Source organism: Ctenopharyngodon idella, chromosome 7, assembly GCF_019924925.1.
Source record: "Ctenopharyngodon idella isolate HZGC_01 chromosome 7, HZGC01, whole genome shotgun sequence".
NCBI lineage: Eukaryota > Metazoa > Chordata > Actinopteri > Cypriniformes > Xenocyprididae > Ctenopharyngodon > Ctenopharyngodon idella.
In genome coordinates this window covers 25,064,548-25,081,677 of record NC_067226.1, presented here as the reverse complement: position 1 = coordinate 25,081,677, position 17,130 = coordinate 25,064,548, and the positions used below count along the sequence as shown (strand labels likewise).

At 39.2% G+C, this 17,130-nt stretch overlaps 2 protein-coding genes across 2 annotated transcripts; both read right to left on the bottom strand.

Moving 5' to 3' along the window:
- Window positions 1-363: 363 nt before the first annotated feature.
- tmem179ba (transmembrane protein 179Ba) lies at window positions 364-5,450 on the bottom strand. The gene is made up of 5 exons (XM_051899568.1): window positions 5,254-5,450; window positions 3,989-4,179; window positions 2,617-2,754; window positions 2,420-2,498; window positions 364-1,679 (listed from the first exon to the last, which is right to left on the bottom strand). Exons 1-5 carry the CDS (start codon window positions 5,347-5,349, stop codon window positions 1,521-1,523), a joined length of 663 nt encoding a protein of 220 aa, XP_051755528.1. The 5' UTR covers window positions 5,350-5,450; the 3' UTR covers window positions 364-1,520.
- A 1,109-nt stretch (window positions 5,451-6,559) lies between these two features.
- prox3 (prospero homeobox 3) lies at window positions 6,560-11,175 on the bottom strand. Its single transcript, XM_051900985.1, has 5 exons — window positions 10,900-11,175; window positions 8,509-10,057; window positions 7,858-7,965; window positions 7,274-7,474; window positions 6,560-7,192 (listed from the first exon to the last, which is right to left on the bottom strand). The coding sequence occupies exons 2-5, from the start codon at window positions 10,021-10,023 to the stop codon at window positions 7,004-7,006; spliced, it is 2,013 nt and encodes a 670-aa protein (XP_051756945.1). The 5' UTR covers window positions 10,024-10,057; window positions 10,900-11,175; the 3' UTR covers window positions 6,560-7,003.
- Window positions 11,176-17,130: the final 5,955 nt, after the last annotated feature.

Genomic DNA, 17,130 nt, shown 5'->3' with positions numbered 1-17,130 from the left:
AACTCGCAATTGCTATAAAAAAAAAAAAAAGTCAATTATATAATGTAGAATGTTTTAGGTTTAAATGTTATATATATAAAATGTTATAGGTTTAAATGTTATTTCATGTTGTAATTATAGGGGGTAATACATTATGACCCCTTTGAACTGCATCTGCCACCACAATGCGCACGCAACCACAATGACATAACTGTGACGTCTGCTTCCAAGTGTTCTATATCTCAGATTATTGACCTCAAACTGTGATTTTATTTCTTGTCTGGCATGTTCTCCCCCGACCCCAATATGGCAGATGAATGAAATCCCTAAGCGACAAAAAAATACCATACATAATAAAAATACCATATTGTGACACCATAAGCACTTGGTTGACAAATTTAATTGCTTTGAAACGCTTACATAGCACTCAAAGATAGTATGTTATACAACAGATTTAGTATTCATAAAAAATATCAGTGCATAATCTGTAACCAGCAGTTTTAAAACGCAAGTTAAATGAAAAAGTTTCACAAAAAGGTGATGAGACCCAAGCATTTAGTGGATGCAGCAAACATGGACACTGTGCAGCTGAAATGGGCGGAAGGACAGCGTTTCTGAGGACTTTAGTGTTGTGGGCCGCACCTCAGATTTGGCACTTCGCCTGTGGAAAGCGGATACCATCAGTAGCCAAATTATGGATTTATGTCCCTGTCAACCCACACACACACCTCCCGTGGCTGTATGCAGGAAAAAGCCATTAAAAATGACACCTCTGCTGGGCACAAGATTAATAGCCAAACACTCTCGGAAAGACACTCTCAAGCAGTTTTGCCCATGTAAAGGACACCAAGGACTATGGGGAAGAGAAATGTGAAATTAGGGGGGAGTACTTATGGGAGCTTCCTTGCCTACAAAACAGGCACGAGCACCCTCTAAAGGGATTTATGGAGTAATTCATATAAACAGACAGCAGAGGGCGGTAATGTTGTACACTGACACAGAGCAAGCTTCACTTAAGACAAGTTAACAGTCACAGTACAGTGCGTTAACTTGGTTTGACTTCAGGTCAGCTAGGTTCAATTTAATGGATGCTATTCCACAAAAGCCTATAAATTGATGTACATACTCATGAAACGTTTTGGCCAGAGAGTAAAAACACTAGTCACCATGTAAAAACAAAGTAGTAGTACGAGTATGCAATCCTCATGTTTACTTTTTGAAAACACTGGCAATGTTGTCAGATTTGATCTCTTTACATAAATCTGTGTCTCAATCAGTTCAGGTCACACCACCAATCTGGCAACCGCACACTATCACCGGCCAGGTCTGTGCTGCCAGCCACAGATCAGTAACCATGGCAACTAACCCTTGGCAATGCTAGTGAACAAAATCAAGACCGTATACTGGAACTGCCAAAATCCTCTTGGCTCAGCTAGCCAGCAGTGCGTTTGTGAATGTATGTGTGTGTGTGTGTGTGTGTGTGTTCAAGTGACACATAGACTGCTTTACTGTGGAGCGACACAGATTAACTGTGTCTCTGTTCACCAAGGATGTCCTGGGTGGCTCAAGATGGGCTCGGTTTCAGAAGGGGTCACTGATGGGTTCTCTCCTACTGACTGGATTTCTGACCCTTTGTTACGCTGGAGCAGGACCAGACCTGCTATGATCATCCAAAAGAAGAAATTCACCCATACTGCTGTCTGAGAGAGAGAAAAATAAAAAGACGATGTGTCTTAAAGACTATGTTGATCATGAAGAAAAAGAAAAAATACAGAGAAATTTATAGGGCATTAGTGCAATTAGAGACAGAAACAATTTGTTTTTGTTTTTTTACTAAAAAATTAAAATAATAATAAAAAAAAAAATATCACAGTACACAGACATATATTATGTAAACAAACTTTTATTTTGGATGTGATTAATCGCTTGACAGCACTAATTATATATATATATATATATATATATATATATATATATATGACAATGTTTTAGGCAACTTCATTGTGTATATTGTACAACTATATGTGCAAGTTACTTAATATATGTATAAAATGTTGTATAATAATAACATGTGTGTGCAGTCATTTGCACAATATAATTGTCTAAAACTACAAATGTATACAACATTTTATACATATATGAAGTCATTTACATATAAATATAGTTGCACAATATATATATGCATGTATGTATATATGTATGTATTATGGATTTTTTCTGATTTTACCATCAAGAAGAGGTTTCTCCACCACTCTCAGATAAATAAGAGATTTGAAGCCAGAATGTCAATAAATGGAACAACATTAAACATATTTAATTAATCTCAGATGTTAACATGATGGGGGCTCTAATGATTTGAATATGTAACTCTAATGATAATTTGAATATGCTGATTGCTCTGTGTTTCTATGTGTTTGAGATCAAGGGAGTTTGTAGCTACCTCTGCACTGTGCAGTCTGGAGTAGAACTGGTTCCCACTTATAGGGCTCAACCAAGACTTATTTTGAGCTTCTTCACACCTGCAAATGCATAAAATAGTGTATATATACACCCACCAGTTGTTGATACATTAGTTATGATGATCAATACTGTCTGTCTACACTAAAAGCTATTACAGACTCTCTCACACACACTCACCTTGTTATATTGTTCACTGTATGGAGCACTGAGTCACACAGTCTGTCTCGGCCGATTTTCAGGATGCATCCCGTCACCAAGAGGAAGAAGAGGAAGACTCCTGACAAGCCAAGGGTAATGTTCATCCATAATTTCTCTCTGAAATCAGACAGAGACAACATTGCACAATGTTTGCATGATGTTTTAGAAAAAAATATTTACTTCTGGAAAAAAAACTTCCTCATTCTTTCATGTTAGCAAGGTCTCGCACTCTGACAGTACAAGGACAGTTGTAACATCTCTTACTGGATTTGAAAATAGTTTATTAATTAATACTTTTTGATTAATAGTGCATTGGTGGGTATTATGATGATTGTTTTAATATATACATTACCAGTTAAACTAATGGTTGGCCAATATAGATTTTTTTATGGCCAATGCTGATATCTTATTTTAAAATTTAATTTATCCCTGTCATGGTAAAGCTGAATTTTCAGCATCATTACTCCAATCTTCAGTGTCACATGATCCTTCAGAAATCATTCTAATATGCTGATTTGCTGCTCAAGTAACATTTCTTATTATCAATGTTGAAAACAGTCGTGCTGCTTAATATTTTTGTGGAAACCATGAAGCATTTTATTCAGAATTCTTTGATAAATAGAAAGTTCATAAGGACAACAATTGTTTGAAATAGAAATGTTTTGTAACATTATTAAAGTCCCCATGAAATCAAAATGAAGTTTTTTGGCTTTTAGTATGAATATGTTAGTCATAGGCCCAGTTTCACAGACAGGGCTTAGCCTAAGCCAGGATTAGGCCTTAGTTCAATTAGGGCATTTAAGTAGCTTTTTAAACATTCATCTTTAGACATCTTGAGACAAAACAGTGGCACTGACATATTTAAGATTTGTCAGTGCAAGTTACTTTCAGTTAAAACAGCTCAAACATGCATTTTAGTCTGGCACTAGCGTAAGCCTTGTTTGTGAAACCGGGGGTTAGTGTTATAAGCTAGTGCTCCAAAACAATGACAAAATTCCCATTTAGAAGATATAAGCATTCAAAACTTACAGTCTCTCACTTCCTCCAATATGGACCAATGATTTCAGTGGGCCTTTAAAGTCTTTCCTGACACTTTTGATCAATTTAATGCATACTTGAATAAAATTATACATTTCTTTTAAAAAAAAAATCTTACTAAACACAATGTCTCATATCTAAATACAAATAACTTTTTATGAGTTCACATAATATCTATTTAGAGTTCCTTCTGCAATCCATTCATACTGGAGCACGACAAGTAGGAAACAGAAATGGAAGTACTTTCAGAAAACCTGTTCTCATAGCTGAAATAAACTCACTAGCAGATGATTTACTCTGTTGTTGGACATACCTATTCACCTCTCCATCAAAACAGGCGACGTAGATCCAGTAGAGAGTGACTGAAAAGCAGAAGACAGCCACACAAACGGAGATGGCTGACACAAAGTAACAGAGAGAGGGAGAACTGGATGAAAGAACACTGATGAATGTGCTGTTCAGATGCACTGAACCGTACAGCATACACTTTCCAGCAAAACCTCCCTGTTTGAGTGAGAGGAAAAAAAAAAGAAGATGAAAGTTCTGGCTTACAAAAATGCATCTTGTTATGACCATAGTAGGCACTTTCCATGAGTAATGTACAACAGAGGGCCTGGTTGAAAATACTGAACCCACATATATACATATATATATATATATATATATATATATATATATATATATATATATATATATATAGACATACATACATACTGTATATATACTAATTTTTAGTTTTTAGGACCTCCAAGGTGGGTACAAGCAAACATTAAGGGGTGGGATACAGGTGGAATTTACTGCGTTTCAAACTACACTTTTCACGTTTAAATGTTATGTTAAACAAACTATTATCTAGCATAACATTAAATATGCTAACTCTAGTTTGACAACATGGGGACGGTCTCCTTTTTTTAGGGTACCAAAGAATGCGTAATTTGTGAAATATATGCCAGGTAACTTCAAAACTACATAAGAGCATCACTCTTGGTGAACAATGTCTTCATTTTTCTCTTTCATTCTTTTCCTGAGATTTCCGCTGTTAACAGGATAAAACCCGACTGAAGCTCCTTCACAGACACTCAAATTCTTACTCACACTCTCTTTTTCTGCGCATCTGACTTTAATAAGCCAGTTCCTTTTGGGAGCAAATTCTCAGCTGGTCACATGGAGAGAGTGTCAGAACTGGAAGCTTTGGTTGCTTCTGTCACGCTTTCATTTTCTCTCCACTTCCGTGTTTTACTTTTAAAACGTATTAGTACTACGGTTTATGGATAATTATACGTGACACTTAAAACCATTTATGGTCTTATTTTCTTCAGTCACATGACTATGACGGTTTTGGTGGAAACTCATAAGCGCAAAATACCTAAAGAAGAAAAGTTATGATTTTACACGTAACTAAGGAAACACCAAAACACATCCCATGAAAACAATTGTCCTAAACAAAACTATCAACTGTAAACTACAAGCGTTCAGCTAACATAAAGTTTGAAACTTGCATTTTATCGTGTTTCCGAAGGCAAAGCACCATGTAATATCTGTTATAGTCTTCTATATTCATTAACAAACAGCAGATACCTGTGAGATTGTAACAGAGGAGGCTGTGACGATCCCGCAAATAAAACAGCTGCCGTACAGCAGCAGCTCCAACAGCAGAAGCCACGGCAGCGCCATAGCTTTAATGCGCGCGCCACAACTCTACACTGTCTTTAACCAGCCGCGGCAGCGCGCGTATACACCATGTGCCCAAAACGCATCATGAGTAAACGACAATCATGTGATCGCAGTCGCACAAAAACATGAATTGAATATAACCACATTCCCTTGCATTTTCTTCAAGTAAAGCCTCAAAATAGGTCACGTTTATGATAATCACTTACCTTAGTTAAGTTATATAGACCTACTTCATTATGACAGATTCTAACTAGATTTTAGAGTATAGCTACATTAAAGGGTTAGTTCCCCAAAAATTAAAATGCTGTCATTATTTACTCACCCTCATGTCGTTCTACACCCCTAAGACCTTCATTCATCTTCAGAACACAAATTAAGATATTTTTGATGAAATCCGATGGCTCATTGAGGCCTCTATTGAGAGCAAAGCCACTGAACCTCTCAAAATCCATAAAGGTACTAAAAACATATTTAAAACAGTTCATGTGAGTTCAGTGGTTCTACCTTAACATAATAAAGCGACGAGAATACTTTTTGTGCGCCAAAAAAACAAAAACAAAATAACGACTTTTCAACAATATCTCGCGATGGCCGATTTCAAAACACTGCTTCGGAGCTTTACGAATCGAATCAGTGGTTCGGAGCGCCAAAGTCACGTGATTTCAGCAGTTTAGCCGTTTGATAGAAGATCCGAATCACTAATTCGAAACAAAAGATTTGTAAAGCTCAGAAGCAGTGGTTTGAAATCGGTCATCACGAGATATTGTTGAAAAGTCGTTATTTTGTTTTTTTTGGCGCACAAAAAAAATAACCACTGAACTCACATGAACTGTTTTAAATATGTTTTTAGTACCTTTATGGATCTTGAGAGGTTCGGTGGCTTTGCTCTCATTAGTGGCCTCACTGAGCCATCAGATTTCATCAAAAAATATATTAATTTGTGTTCCGAAGATGAACGAAGGTCTTACGGGTGTAGAACGACATAAGGGTGAGTAATAAATGACATTATTTTCATTTTTGGGTGAACTAACCCTTTAACTATTATTATATCTGGACCTTTTACTTGTTATTGAACTATTTTAATTTCTGTTAGATTAGTGCACTTCAATCATATTATTACTCAGCCAATAATATGTCATGCAAGGCTGCATATGCATCTGACAAGAAGTGTTATTGTGGCGCTAATTTGAAGCGTTGACTGACAGCAAAGTTTGTTTGGACTTATTTTATTACATGACACCACAAATTCACAGAAACTCAGCAACATTATGTAACAATGTATATTGTAATAACAAGTAATATAAAAAGGTCAAAAGCCAACCAGGCCTGCATTTTCAGTTATATTAATGAGCAATAATGTAACAGCGAATAAAATGAGATTTTTCCCCCCCATATAATCAAAACATTTTTCAGTGCTAACCGCTTGACTAAAGTATTAATCAGATAATGTTTAAACAATACTTTTGAGCATCATGATGATAGTAATAAAACACTTATTCAGTGTTCTCGATCTTTACAGCATAATTTTGTACATTTTCTTCTTGTTTTTTTGCTACTAATTCAAATTGTTAACCGTTCTTGCACACTTATGATATCAATCTGTGCACAATTTATGTTTTTTTATGAGGCTGTGCATGTGTGTGATAAACTCTATTTAGCCCATCCGGTAAGTGTCTGTGGGGCAGCCGGGCAGACGGAAGCTGTCAGGCACTGGGCTGTCTAATTTACAGATGATCTTGTAGATGGCCTTCTTCCAGCACGGATCAGCATCCCGACCACTCTGTATGGCAGTGAAAAACTCCCTCAGGGCTACCTCAGATACCTCCACAAACCTTTCCGGAACCTAGAAAACAGACATGACGTTTAAACACGTAATTGAACGGTTACACGCAGCACCCACACATGTGCACATGCACACACTGACCTGGTAATCATTGCTCTTATTGTAGTGCATGTTGAGAATGCGGTAAAGCTCAGTGTCTCTGCCCAGGCGGAGTGATCTTTCCCTGGCAGATGTAAGCCCCTCTCTGGCTGCCTGGCGGGCAAAGCGCTCCATCTGGATATAGAAGAACTCCCGGAAGTTACTGAACCACTTAATCAGCTGTGAAGTGACACAGCGATTGAACTGTGCGAGGGGGGAAAAGAAAGAAAAGCCAAGTTAATTCTAGCAGCATTTCAAAAATATGGGCTATATAATGAATGTAGGTCAGCATTAAATACTGTAGTATCATTTTTTGGAGACATTCATTCTGTGATGTGTAATGTAATTATAATACATAAGATTTAATTTAAAAAAAATCATTGACATTCACTCATAAATGTAGGAACATTTTCTGACTGCTCTAATTGATTCAGACTGTTTCAAAAGGGAAACCATGCCAGACTGCTGTATATAGGTCAGTGTGACTTCATTCAATAAGTCATTAGCCCATATAATTATATAATTTGTGTGAGATATACACATAAAGCTATAATATTTTGAAATCAGGATATATGAATGATGCTCACTTTGACATCAGGGAAATATGTCTTCAGTGTGCTGGAACTGGGGTAGCGTGTGTAGAAGAACATGAGTTTGGCTTTCTTCAGGTGGCATGGAGAGAGACCTTCCTGAGAGTGTAGATGGTTAAGGAATGTTCGATACCACAAATACATATTTCTATGTTTGTATATATAATTTTCACTACCAGTCAATCATTTTGGGCCTGTAAGATTTTTTGTGTTTTTGAAAGAAGTCTCTTATACTCGCCAAAGCTATTTGATCAAAAATATTATTACAATTTAGCATAACTGTTTTCTATTTGAAAATATTTTAAAATTTAATTTATTCCTGTGAATTTTCAGCATCATTACTCCAGTCTTCAGTGTCACATGATCCTTCAGAAATCATTCTAATTTGCTGATTTGCTGCTCAAGAAACAGTTCATATTTTCAGTGTTGAATACAAATGTGCCGTTTTTATTTTTGTGGAACAGTGAAACAGGATTCTTTGATGCATAGGTCTTATTTAAATATATATATATATATATATATATATATTAAACTGACATTATAAATGTCTTTACTGTCAATTTTAAACAATTTAATGCAAATAAATGTCTTTAAACTTTTGAACACTAGTGTAAACATATTTTTCTTCACAATTTTATTAAAGGATATTGACCCAGCGGCAAGATAGAGTGCTGCATCTCCTCCATCCACCACTCCTGCTCCACCTCCCCTCATCCCTCCTTCTCTCGCTCTATCCGATGGAGAGGGGTCTAGCTGCCCCAACAATGGGAGGGGTGGGAATGCAGAGTTGTGTGAACGGAAGTCCATAAAAGATTCAGACAGGCAGTCCTTATGAAGAGGCAAACTGGAAAGGGAGCGGGCAAAGAGATTCTGCATGGTGTAGTGAAGAAGGGGTAAGGCAACGGGGTTGTCTGGGGGATAGGAGGGCAGGAAGTGGTCTTTGCTCCTGGGGGGTAAAAGTGCCGGGAGAGGGGGCTGGGGCAGCGGAGGGAGGCTGGGATTGGCTTGAGGGAGGAGGAGGTCTTTGTGTACACTTTGAGCGATAGAGGCCCTCTTGTCTTGAGGACTCTTTGTGACTAGTGGCAAAGCTTCCACCTGCTCTACTGCCTGAGGTCTCGGCCTCCTGTCTGAATTTAGATCCAACGTCATGCTGGTTTCTTGGGGAACAGTGGCGGATGTGACCGTTGAGGGGTCGGTTTCAGCATAGAGACGGACAACTCTGTCGATAACTTGAGCCACGACATTTGCAAGCTCCTGTTTTAGAGCTTGAGCAAACTTCTGCCCTCCTTCTGCGCTCTCCCACTCACCTCTGACCAAGCTGCAGCCCAGCCACACTTGATCACCATTTAACTCCAAGTCCAGGTCCACGGAGGTCTCTGGAAACATCTCAGCGCTGCCATTCCCATTGGTTTCATTGTTTTTCTTAGACGAACAGCGTGGAGGAGAAAATCCGCTGCTGACGAGTGGATCGTCACTGTCGGAAAACATCTCCGCAACCTCATCGAGATTGATCGCCCCATTCTCTTGTTCTTCTTCGCCTCCTTTCTCGTCATCCGCCTGCCCTCCGTACACTCTCCACACCTTGCGTTGGAGTTCTAGAAGTTTCCCTCTGGTTTCCTCCAGCTGAAGCTTCAGTTCTTGTCGCTGTCGTTTCCTGCCTTCCCTGCTTTCCCTCCTGTTCCCTTGTTCTGCTCCCTTCCTCTCGCCCATTCTAACCAAAGCTCTACTCTTCCTCCCTCTCTTGCCTTCTCTACCAGTTTCTTCTTCGTTTCTAGCTGCGGAGTCCATCCTGGGTCTCTTAGCTCTCCCAAAATCCTGTCCCCAGTTGCCGGGCTCGGGACCCGAGCTTTGTCCTCGTTCTCCATGACAGCGCTGAGATGAGGCGGTAGCCCCAAGAGCAAACTCCCTCTTCCCAAACACATCCTCCTCACTTATATCATCCTCTACCAGGAGCCCAGGGAACAAGCCCTGACGCTGACGGAAACTACCCCACCTTTGGGACGCACTGTTGGGGTGCATGAGAGGGGAAAAGAGTGGGTGGGAAGACAGGCTGCTAGGGGAAAATCGGTGGCTTGAGGGGTTGGAATCTGGCAGGCTGTGATACAGTTCGAAGGGACACATCTGGGAAGGCTGCTGATGAAATCGATCCGAAGGGGAATCCATAACCCCCTTTTCCGTTCTGATCTGGTTTCAGGATCTTTAAAGAGAGCACAAATTGCTGAAAATAAATGCATAATCGTAGACGAAAATATGTAGCTATCTGGATCGGTTTTAAAATTGTTCATAATCCTCTCATTGTTATCGGCATCATCATTGTCTCTTTTTTCCTCTCTGCATGTGTGCGTTATCTATCTGCTGACAGCTGTACCCTGTGTTTGTTCAGACTGTTGACTCTATTGCTCTCATCCTTCTCTTTCTCTCTTTCTCTCTCTCTCTCTCTCCCCCACACACATACTCAACCCAACACAAATACATGGATGGTGAGACAGTAAATATTTTAATGAGATTACTATAGTCCCAAAGCTCTGAATCTGCATTTTTACTTAATTCAGACCTTTTAGTACTACTAAGTAGAGTATAGATATATAGATAATTTATCCTCAAATCAGATTAATGGAAATTACTGTCCTAAACGTTTTGCCTATTCCTCATTGGCACAAATGCCACAGATGTCATCAGATTACTGGTCAAATATAAAGCCGTTTAACTGCCATGAAAAAAAAATGTAACAGATGGAAGGACAACACCCTCAGGGATAAATTATAGAAATTGATTTGCGTTAATTACTGACTGACACACTAACCAACACGACGTAAATATCGCAGTTCACGTCAAAGTTTTCTTGTTATGAAGACAGATTTCGCTCCTGCTCGAATACCGGTGCAGAGCGCACGAGCGGACGAGCGGACATTTGTAAACTCTGCGCGCGCGTGTCGCAGATTCATTAACAGATAAATAGATGAGGCGCATTTGACAAGGACAAACAAATACGTAGATGTCCCAAATGTAAAAAGGAACTGAAAATATTTAAAAACTTACAAAACAGTTAGCTAGAAAGCATCCCCCGGTCGGTCACTTTCCTGTCGTGTTATATTTCGCTCTTGTCGAGGTGTCCGCTGGTCACCGGGAGCATCAGCTTTACAAGCGCCACCGAGTTTCCTGTTATTGCTGTCGCTCCTGTCTCGCGCTGTCCATCTCTCATCCTCGCGCACTCTATCGCGTGGTGATCAGCCAGTAGGCGTCAAGGCGTGAGGGAGGGATGTCCGCTGCCCCCAGTGCACGCGCGCGCACACACAGTTTACTGTCTCTCTCTTTCACTCTCTCACACACTCTCCACGTGGGGCAACTACTTGGTTCTGAGCCTCCACCAATCAAAAACGACCCGATTTACCAAAATAATCCGATGTACATATATGGTAAATTTATTATTGTGACCTTTTTTCCACCATAGTTACCACAGTTCTTGTTAAGATTTAAAATGTAATTAAATTGAAACGTAATAATTGATAAGGATCTAATTCAAGCAATGTAAAAAGCTAAAAAGCCCTAATAGAATTTTCTCAAAACAAACAGTCGATTTATATATTTTCTGATCAGCTCCCAACAGTATTAAGGTTCCCAAAGAGATTAAATGAAAATTCAGATTTGCATTAGGAATAAATTACATTTTTAAAAAACATTAAAACACTTATTTTAAATGGTAATATTTAGAGATGCACTGATACTAAATTTTTCCACTGATACCGCGTTTATTTAGAGTGATATCTGCCAATACCGGTAACGATACCGATTGTTTGGGGGTTCTGCCTTTTATACCTTCTTTTAAAATAATGATAATTTCATTGTAATTAATAATTAATCATTATATTTTTAATTATTATATTTTGAAAGAAATGCAAATAAAAACTTTATTCTCTTAACTTGTTTCAGAGTAACTGGTATCAAACACATTACTCAAATCTGAAGATTAAATTAATATTTCCTAACTTTCTGAATGTTATTAATTCATATAATTACTATTAATATTGAACATCAAATTGGTTTCTTAGCATTTTCTTTACAAAAAGCTCAAATTCAATGCATTTTCCCGCCCTCTTTTGATTGACAGGATATATCGGCCCTGACCATTGGCTGTTTTTAAACTATTAGCCGATAGTCGATAGTATGAAAATTTGCTTTTATCGGCCAATTCCGATTACTGGCCAATATATCAGTGCATCTCTAGTAATATTATTTCACAATACTACTGTTTTACTGTATGTTTTATTAAAATACAGCCTTGGTGACAATGAATCCTTTTGAATGGTAGTGTATACACAAGAAATGTAAAGAAAATCTTTCAGGATTTTAAACCACTTACAGCTCCTCTAAAGGTTCAACACATTATTCTGATACAAAAGTAGGTTTCTGATAATGATTATGCAACATTCCACAGGACTTTTAAAAATAAAAAATGCTGTAAGAATTTGTTTTTGAGGTGGAACATATTTGGTTCTTTGAAGATTCTTATTTTTTTCTTCCACTGGAATGCATTAGGAGAGGTTCTAAATGATGATAGAATTCTAATAGGAATTCTGTACACATTCTTTTACAATTTTTGAAATGTCTTTTTTCCTCATGTTCTTTTTTTTTGACTAATGCCACATACCCGATATAGTAACACTGACTGTAACTAACTAGTATGTTGGAAAATCTATAATTGGAATTATAACATTTTTGTCTAATCAAACTTCTGACTTAGTATCGATCGTTTTAAGAGAGGATGAATATCTACCTGCATGTTTAAGAAAATATTTTAGTAGATAATAGGTACAAGAAGAACTAGAAGGTCTGTTTGAACTTTTTTGATTACATATTCCACTAAACACGTGCCTTGTAAGAGACTGTATATGCCAAGGCCGGTATGAAAAAGCAGCCACAGAGCTCTTCATAATCAGAGACTCCTCTACCCCTCAATGTGTGAAAGCTGATTATCGGTCCCTCCACTCCTCTTCATAGCACCCCTTCTCTCTCTTTCATTGTTTCCATCACTCCCTCTCTCCCCCACTTCACTGAAATACACCTCAACCAACCAAACTGTTCACAATAACCAGTGGCCACTGTTGTTATGGAAACAAGAAATGTGACACAAAGCCTTATTAATAAAAGGTGCTTGTGACTATAGAGCGATCTAAGTAAACACATGTAATTGAAATGTAGTTTTAAAAACAAATAAATATTGGACAGATAGAAGGGACATTAACACAACTCACATACTTTGACAAGTGGCATTGAGGCTAATGGTTTTCTCTCTATTTGAATTCTAAATTCATTTTTTTCTCAGTAAAAAATGACAGTAACTGTGCAATGCAGGTGTTAAATTCCTTGATAAATTCCTTATCCGACAATACAGTCCATTTGCACTGTAAACACACACACACACACCTTTTGTAAGGTCAGGCTGAAAGGCTTTTGAACTACATTAGCAACTCACAGTGAATCCTTTGAACTGAAGCCAAATGACTGACAGCAAACAATATTAAAATGCATGAGCAATTCTAACAAAGAGCTATGAAATACACCAAAGGGACGCAGCCATTTGCGAGCAGTGTTTTAAAAATGCCACACGAATGTCGATCCTTTCAAATGGTGGGAGACATATCAAAATGTCTCATTTGAATGAGTCACGATCAAACATATTGCATTATGAGTCCGTAATATGCACGGAATGAAAATGTGGTATCCAGCGGGGGGAGAGAGAGAGAGAGAGAAAGCAGGAGTGGAGATAGACGTTTGAGGGGGTCGATGGACAGGCAAAGTGTTTGCCCATTGGCTGCCTCTGAGGGAAAGTGTGTATGAGAGAAAAGAGCACTCACACATTCAGCCTTGGGCAAGGTGACTGAGGAGAGACAGTGAGTGACAACTGCAGTTGAACTAGAGGATATTCAATCTGAAGGGACAGAATAATGAATCAAGTCCTCAGGAATTAGTACCACAAAGACGTAAAACCCCCAGGGAAGACAAATCCACACAACCAGGATGTGAGAGTGTTTATAATACATATAAAAAAGAGGCAGGTTGATTAAATGGAAGATATTTTGAGATTATTGGACGAAAACTATGAAGGATGAACAATGAAATGGTCATTTCAACTAGTGTCAGTACGAAAAATTTACCAAAGGCTTTACACACATGATGCACATGATCTGTTTTCCAATAGATCTCCAGTGACCTTTACAATAAGGATCAGTTTGTTAACATATCACGTCCTAATTTTGCCGCATTAGATGCGTTCCTGGGTCAACATATTTTGATGATCCTGGAACAACATTCCTGTCCAAAAATGTATCCCTAATCCTACCCATAAGTTATCCCTAAAATCAAAGAAAAATGATAGGTGAATAAGAAGCACCTAACCCTGATTGTAAGACTAAACTTGACATAAACTGTAAACTTATATGTAAACTGTAAATATATATATATATATATATATATATACAGTATCTCACAGAAGTGAGTACACCCCTCACATTTTCGTAAATATTTTATTATATCTTTTCATGTGATAACACTGAAGAAATGACACTTTGCTACAATGTAAAGTACTGAGTGTACAGCTTGTATAACAGTGTAAATTTGCTGTCCCCTCAAAATAACTCAACACACAGCCATTAATGTCTAAACCGCTGGCCACAAAAGTGAGTATACCCCTAAGTGAAAATGTCCAAATTGGGCCCAAAGTGTCAATATTTTGTGTGGCCACCATTATTTTCCAGCACTGCCTTAACCCTCTTGGGCATGGAGTTCACCAGAGCTTCACAGGTTACCACTGGAGTCCTCTTCCACTCCTCCATGACAACATCACGGAGCTGGTGGATGTTAGAGACCTTGCCCTCCTCCACCTTCCATTTAAGCATGCCCCACAGATGCTCAGTAGGGTTTACGTCTGGAGACATGCTTGGCCAGTCCATCACCTTTACCCTCAGCTTCTTTAGCAAGGCAATGGTCGTCTTGGAGGTGTGTTTGGGGTCGTTATCATGTTGGAATATTGCCCTGCGGCCCAGTCTCTGAAGGGAGGGGATCATGCTCTGCTTCAGTATGTCACAGTACATGTTGGCATTCATGGTTCCCTCAATGAACTGTAGCTCCCCAGTGCCGACAGCACTCATGCAGCCCCAGACCATGACGCTCCCACCACCATGCTTGACTGTAGGCAAGACACACTTGTCTTTGTACTCTTCACTTGGTTGCCGCCACACACACTTGACACCATCTGAACCAAATAAGTTTATCTTGGTCTCATCAGACCACAGGACATGGTTCCAGTAATCCATGTCCTTAGTCTGCTTGTCTTCAGCAAACTGTTTGCAGGCTTTCTTGTGCATCATCTTTAGAAGAGGCTTCCTTCTGGGACAACAGCCATGCAGACCAATTTGATGCAGTGTGCGGCGTATAGTCTGAGCACTGACAGGCTGACCCCCCACCCCTTCAACCTCTGCAGCACTCATACGTCTATTTCCCAAACACAACCTCTGGATATGACGCTGAGCATGCGCACTCAACTTCTTTGGTCGACAATGGCGAGGCCTGTTCTGAGTGGAACCTGTCCTGTTAAACCGCTGTATGGTCTTGGCCACCGTGCTGCAGCTCAGTTTCAGGGTCTTGGCAATCTTCTTATAGCCTATGCCATCTTTATGTAGAGCAACAATTCTTTTTTTCAGATCCTCAGAGAGTTCTTTGCCATGAGGTGCCATGTTGAACTTCCAGTGACCAGTATGAGAAAGTGAGAGCGATAACACCAAATTTAACACACCTGCTCCCCATTCACACCTGAGACCTTGTAACACTAACGAGTCACATGATACCGGGAAGAGAAAATGGCTAATTGGGCCCAATTTGGACATTTTTACTTAGGGGTGTACTCACTTTTGTGGCCAGCGGTTTAGACATTAATGGCTGTGTGTTAAGTTATTTTGAGGGGACAGCAAATTTACACTGTTATACAAGCTGTACACTCACTACTTTACATTGTAGCAAAGTGTCATTTCTTCAGTGTTGTCACATTAAAAGATATAATAAAATATTTACAAAATGTGAGGGGTGTACTCACTTCTGTGAGATACTGATATATATATATATATATATATATATATATATATAGAAAGGTAGTGTATATATCTCAAGCGACGTTGTCGGCTAAAGCAATAAAAAATATTGTTTTGGGCCTGTGAATTTTATATCTGTGTTATATAAGCTATTGGCTACTATAGATCTTTATAGATATCATTTGAACACAAAATGTAACCGTGACACCACTGGATTCTGGATCCAGCTGAGCCATGGCCACTGTTTCACCAGCTTTCTGATAAAACTCCTCTTTACTGAAGCTCTGTTTTGAGTTTCCGCCTCTGACCTTGAGTTTCAGGAAACTGGCGGTAATGCACATTATTAAAACTGTGAGTGTGTGCATGTGTCTTCAATGGATTGTCCTTGTCCTCTCAGCACCGCAAACATATTCTTTGATCTCTGACCGAAATGACTCTCACAATGCGGTGGAGAACCTCAGGAATACAATATAATGCACCGACTCGCGCTCTCAACCGCACACAGATACCACAGACGTGAGAAAACGCGCTCGCGCACACACAATTTCACTCACTCTCCCTCTCAGTCTCTCCGCAGTACTCAGGTTGCAATTATCCTCTTTGGCTGGAGTGTTTTGATGGTATAATTGCCATGGACACTGAGGAGAGAGGGATTGGTGAGTGAGAGATAGAATGAGGGATGGAGAGGGGGAGAGAGGGACATTGAGAGCTGACACTCTCAGCATGCTAATGCCCAAACACACTCCATCTCCCAGCGTTTTCCTTTTTGTGACTCTCTTCATCGCTTACACACGCCACACACACGCACACACACACACAGGTGCGGTAACCTCTCTCCATTCCACATTCACTCCAGGCAGCCAAAACAGCAAATACACAAGCCCGACGGGAGAGCGAGAAAACAACAGTAGGAGGGGAAAGAGAGGGATATTTTCCATCCACTGACAATAGAGATGATCCACGCTCATCCTCTGCTCATCCCTCAGTTCTTTCAGCTATGTAATCCTTTTTGTCCTTTCTATTCGTTCCTTCCCTTTACCAGAAACAGAGCCAAAGTGCGTACAACAGCCCCAATACACGAAGGGCCTAAGAAATGTGGATCTATCTGCGCTGATGTCTTGATCTAGTTTGGGCAAAACAGCGACATCTGGTGGTGTATTAAAAAAAACTGCGCTCAAACCTATTA

What these genes read in the sequence shown, in the direction of transcription:
- tmem179ba (XM_051899568.1), bottom strand. Translation starts at nt 5,349, where the DNA reads ATGGCGCTGCCGTGGCTTCTGCTGTTGGAGCTGCTGCTGTACGGCAGC. An exon ending in ACAGTGAACAATATAACAAG is followed by an intron (nt 2,499 to 2,616) that starts GTGAGTGTGTGT and finishes ATGCATTTGCAG; the next exon opens with GTGTGAAGAAGCTCAAAATA. An exon ending in CCAGACTGCACAGTGCAGAG is followed by an intron (nt 1,680 to 2,419) that starts GTAGCTACAAAC and finishes TCTCTCTCTCAG; the next exon opens with ACAGCAGTATGGGTGAATTT.
- prox3 (XM_051900985.1), bottom strand. Translation starts at nt 10,023, where the DNA reads ATGGATTCCCCTTCGGATCGATTTCATCAGCAGCCTTCCCAGATGTGT. An exon ending in TCTATCTTGCCGCTGGGTCA is followed by an intron (nt 7,966 to 8,508) that starts ATATCCTTTAAT and finishes AACCATCTACAC; the next exon opens with TCTCAGGAAGGTCTCTCTCC. An exon ending in ATAAGAGCAATGATTACCAG is followed by an intron (nt 7,193 to 7,273) that starts GTCAGTGTGTGC and finishes TCTGTTTTCTAG; the next exon opens with GTTCCGGAAAGGTTTGTGGA.